The sequence below is a fragment of the Nematolebias whitei genome, chromosome 7, assembly GCF_014905685.2.
Source record: "Nematolebias whitei isolate Nwh7 chromosome 7, NemWhi1, whole genome shotgun sequence".
Classification (NCBI taxonomy): Eukaryota; Metazoa; Chordata; class Actinopteri; order Cyprinodontiformes; family Rivulidae; genus Nematolebias; species Nematolebias whitei.
The window spans coordinates 6,700,260-6,704,229 of record NC_056504.1 but is presented as its reverse complement, the minus strand read 5'-3'; the positions used below and the strand labels follow the sequence as shown (position 1 = coordinate 6,704,229).

Here is a 3,970-nt window from a genome sequence, read left to right as displayed (position 1 = left end):
GATGGATGGATGGATGGATGGGTGGATGGATGGATGGATGGATGGATGGATATTACCCATAAATGTCAATTTATTTCTATAGCACATAAAAACAACAAAAGCTGGCCAAAGTGCTTTACAGTTAAGTCAGATTAAAGAGAGTAAAAAATACAGCTTTAGCCACTCAAAAAAAAAAAAACCAACATAAAGTTAACAATAAAACACAACAACAATAAAAACAGCTTTAACTTGTTCTCAAATGCCAAGGAAAACAGACGAGCCTTAATCAAAGATTTAAAAGTGTCAACAGTCTGAGCGGTCTTTAAATGATCAGGTAAACTGTTCCACAGTTTTGGAGCAGCAACCGCAAAAGTCCAATAACCTCTGGACTTCAGTTTTTATTTGGGGACATAAAAGGAACTGGTTAGGAGACCGGAGTGCTTTTACTGGAGCGTAGATGTTAAGAAGATCACATAAATAAGCTGGGGCCCAGACCTTTTAAGACTTTAACAACAAGCAATAAAATCTTAAAATCAACCCAGAAGTGGACAGGAAGCCGGTGGAGAGACGCCATGACAGGAATTATGTGTTCATGTTTTTAGTTGCTGTTAAAAGACGAGCTGCTGCGTTCTGGACGGTTTGTAAATGGTGCAAAGATAATTTGTCTAAACCAACATACAAAGCATTACAATAGTCCAAACGAGAGGTAATAAAAGCTGAATGAACAAGTTGACCTTTGAGCCCAACACTGACTGTATTTACAAAAAAACAGACAGCGTCTCCACCTTCTGTATGAACTAAGGAGCTTTAATGCAAGCAAATTTACTTTACACTTGGTGTACAGGTCACTGGTTGAAAGTGTTGTTTCATTTAAAATTGTCTCGTGGTATGGGAACCTCCTAGCCAGAGACAGGAAAACAAGTGGTCCCGGGTGGTCAGACAAGGTAGTAAAGTCATTGGTCTTCAACGAATGACACTTACAGACCTGCACAGTCAGGATCTGGAAAAAAAGGCAATCCAGGTTTACAATGACCCAACTCATCCACTGCAACCATCATTCAGGTTGGTACCATCTGGTAGAAGACTGCTGGTTCCTTTAGCAAAGAAAAATGGGTACAAAAAGTCATTTGTTCCCTCTGCGGTGAATGTACTTAACAAGGTCCTATTTAAACGCAGCCTCACATAACAAACCACTGTCTGCTGGGATGTTTCCATATTTTAATGTATCGTGTATTTTAGAATGGTTTTAACTGAATGTTTTTAATTGATTTAGCAAAGCTTGGTTTTAAAGTTTTTTTAATAACATTTTTATTGTTTTTATAAGCCAGATGTCAAAGACAAATCTCCTTTTCATTGAATGTTATGGACAATAAAGTTGAATTGATTGATTGATTGATGAATCACCTTTTCAAGGTCTCAATAAGTGAGACAAGACTTCACCTTGGCAATGAGTCTTAGCTGGAAGAAACTGGATTTCACACTGTATTTATCTGTTTGTCTAATTTAAAAGCACTATCAAAACTAACTCCCAGTTTCCTGACAGTGGAGTGGCTGTATGAAGCCAAGGGGCCAAGAGTGTCAAGGGTGTTACATTTACCAAATTCACTTCAATTTAATTTTCATTTAAATTCAGAAAATTTAATTTTAACCAGACTTTAATGTCATTTAGACAGTTCAAGAGTGGATCCAGTGGACTGACCCTGTCTGACTCATTTGGAAGATATAACTGAGTATCATCAGCAAAGCAATGAAAAGGGATGTGTTTTCTAAAAAATGGACCCCAAAGGCAACATGTAGAAATTAAAAAGCAGTGGACCTAAAATAGACCCTTGAGGGACCCCACAGATTAGAGGAGCTGGAGATGAAGAACATTCTCTTAAATCATGGGTGTCAAACCCACTTACAAAAGAGAGCTAAAATGAAAACCTTTTTTCAAACTGTGGGCCAGTTTCAGAATCTACATGAACTTAAGTCAGATACCCAGTATCTTTCTTGGTTGCAGGTTCCTCAACAAGAGTTTGATTGGTCTCATTTGACGTTCTCTGTTGCACTTTTGACATCATAATCAAAAATTACTGAAAAAAATTAAAGTGATAAAAGTATTTTACATTTAAGATAACATCTTGGGGGCCAGATAAGATGTCAACGAGGGCCACATTTGGCCCTCGGACCTTAAGCTTGACACATATGCCCTAAATGAACAGATGGAGGTCTAAAAGCACTAAAACAGCAGAGCTTCCTGCATCAACGGTTAAAAGAAGGTCATTAAAACCCTTTAAAGTATCTCTCAAATGCAGGTGACACTGTGTTCGCCCTGCCATGAACTTCCGTTGCCCCGAACATTTAAACATATTTCTTTTCATCATCAGCTCCAATCCAAGATGCCATAAAGTGGTACTGAATAAGTTTCTCTGAAAATAAACTAATGCTGCAGTAAACTGTCTTTCATAACGTCTGAGAAAATTAAAATCTACATTCCCAGACTTATTGCTAAGCAAACTATCTTGTTATTCATATGTAAGGCTCGGAGCTTTTGTATGATGAATGTCTACTTGTATTTTTCTGATTCTGTCTCCACAGGTGTCACCGCCAACTCTGTTCATCCTGGTGTTGTCATGACAGAAGTGATGAGACACTATTCATTTTGGGTCCGTTATCTTTTTAACATCGCTGGTGTTCTCTTCTTAAAAGTAAGTGTGTTGTTGGATTTCACCACCGAGTCACAGTCGTAAGAGTTATTAATGCCTCTATTGTTGTTGAGCAGTCTGTTTCTGTTAAAACGACCACGAAACCAACGAGACGGGACTCGGATCTGAAGCTGGAGTTACTCACGTGTGATTAAAGACATGTGTTACTGTTGAGCAATGCTAACACTTACACCATATTTATATAAAAGCGAGGAATTTTCCTGTGAGCGTGCACAAACCATTAATGAATCGATTGTTAAATTATTCTTCCTTCTTCTGTCAAAGCTCAGAACTTGACATTGACTTGAAGGGTAAGGATCAGACACATGTAGAAATAAATCAAGCTCAAGGTCGGCAGGCAATAATCAAAGATAAAGAGAACTTTGACCGGCTGTAAAACCGATGGATGTTTACTACGCAGAGGAAAGTGGATGCAGCTGAGTGGAAAACCAGCAAATGTTCATGGTTTTGGAGAAGCAATTTCTTTCCCCGTTTTGGAAGTTCTCTACTTCAGAAGAGCAATTCTGTCATTAAAGTGGAATTCTCCAAATGACACAGAAAGCAGTTGATGTTTGTTCAGCCTCAGACAAAGCAGAGGCTGAACAAAACAGGCAACTGAACAACTACAGAGCAAGAGAATCAAGACAGTCCCAGTCCAACATTTTCAGTCAGGTCATCTGGACAGTTTCTTTGTTTTGTGCTGAAACGTTTCACCTGTCAGTATAGAATCAGTTTTGTTGTGTGTTCCCTTGACTGATGAAGCCTTCTGGATCGAAGGCGAAATGTTTCAGCACAAAAAAAAGAAACTGTCCAGATGACCTGACTGAAAAATGTTGGATTATATACCTGGATTAATGAGCATGGACTTTGTTGACAGCCCCAGTGATACTTTCAGGCAGTCAAAGCTGAGACTGTTGGATAAAATAATATCCTCTCCTTTTTACTCAAATTGCTGTTTTTTTTTTTTTTATTCCTGCTATTTCCCTGAATGCATTTCATTCTTTCTTTCATAAGTTACAGTTTTAGAGACTATGTCTAATGACTCCTTGTACACAGCTGATGGGAATTCAGAACTAATGCAACAAAGCATCGTCAGTAATTTATTCCCATTTTATTTAACTGTCATGTTAAAATAAGATTGAACGTCGATGATGTGTTTTCAGTTTTAAAAGTGTTAAAGCTGGACATAATATAAACATTGCTCTTACCAAGTCTGAAAATAAGGTAAATTTAACCTCCAATGGCAACAAAATTAATTATCTATCTATCTATCTATCTATCTATCTATCTATCTATCTATCTAT

At 37.7% G+C, this 3,970-nt stretch overlaps 1 protein-coding gene across 1 annotated transcript in view; it reads left to right on the top strand.

Annotated features, from left to right (window-relative positions):
* Positions 1–3,970, top strand: part of zgc:64106 (uncharacterized protein LOC393348 homolog) — a 13,221-nt gene that overhangs the window by 7,338 nt on the left and 1,913 nt on the right. Inside the window, exon 5 of the mRNA XM_037679193.1 lies at positions 2,560–2,669. Coding sequence (XP_037535121.1) covers positions 2,560–2,669 — 110 coding nt within the window. The remainder of the gene's footprint in view (positions 1–2,559; positions 2,670–3,970) is intronic.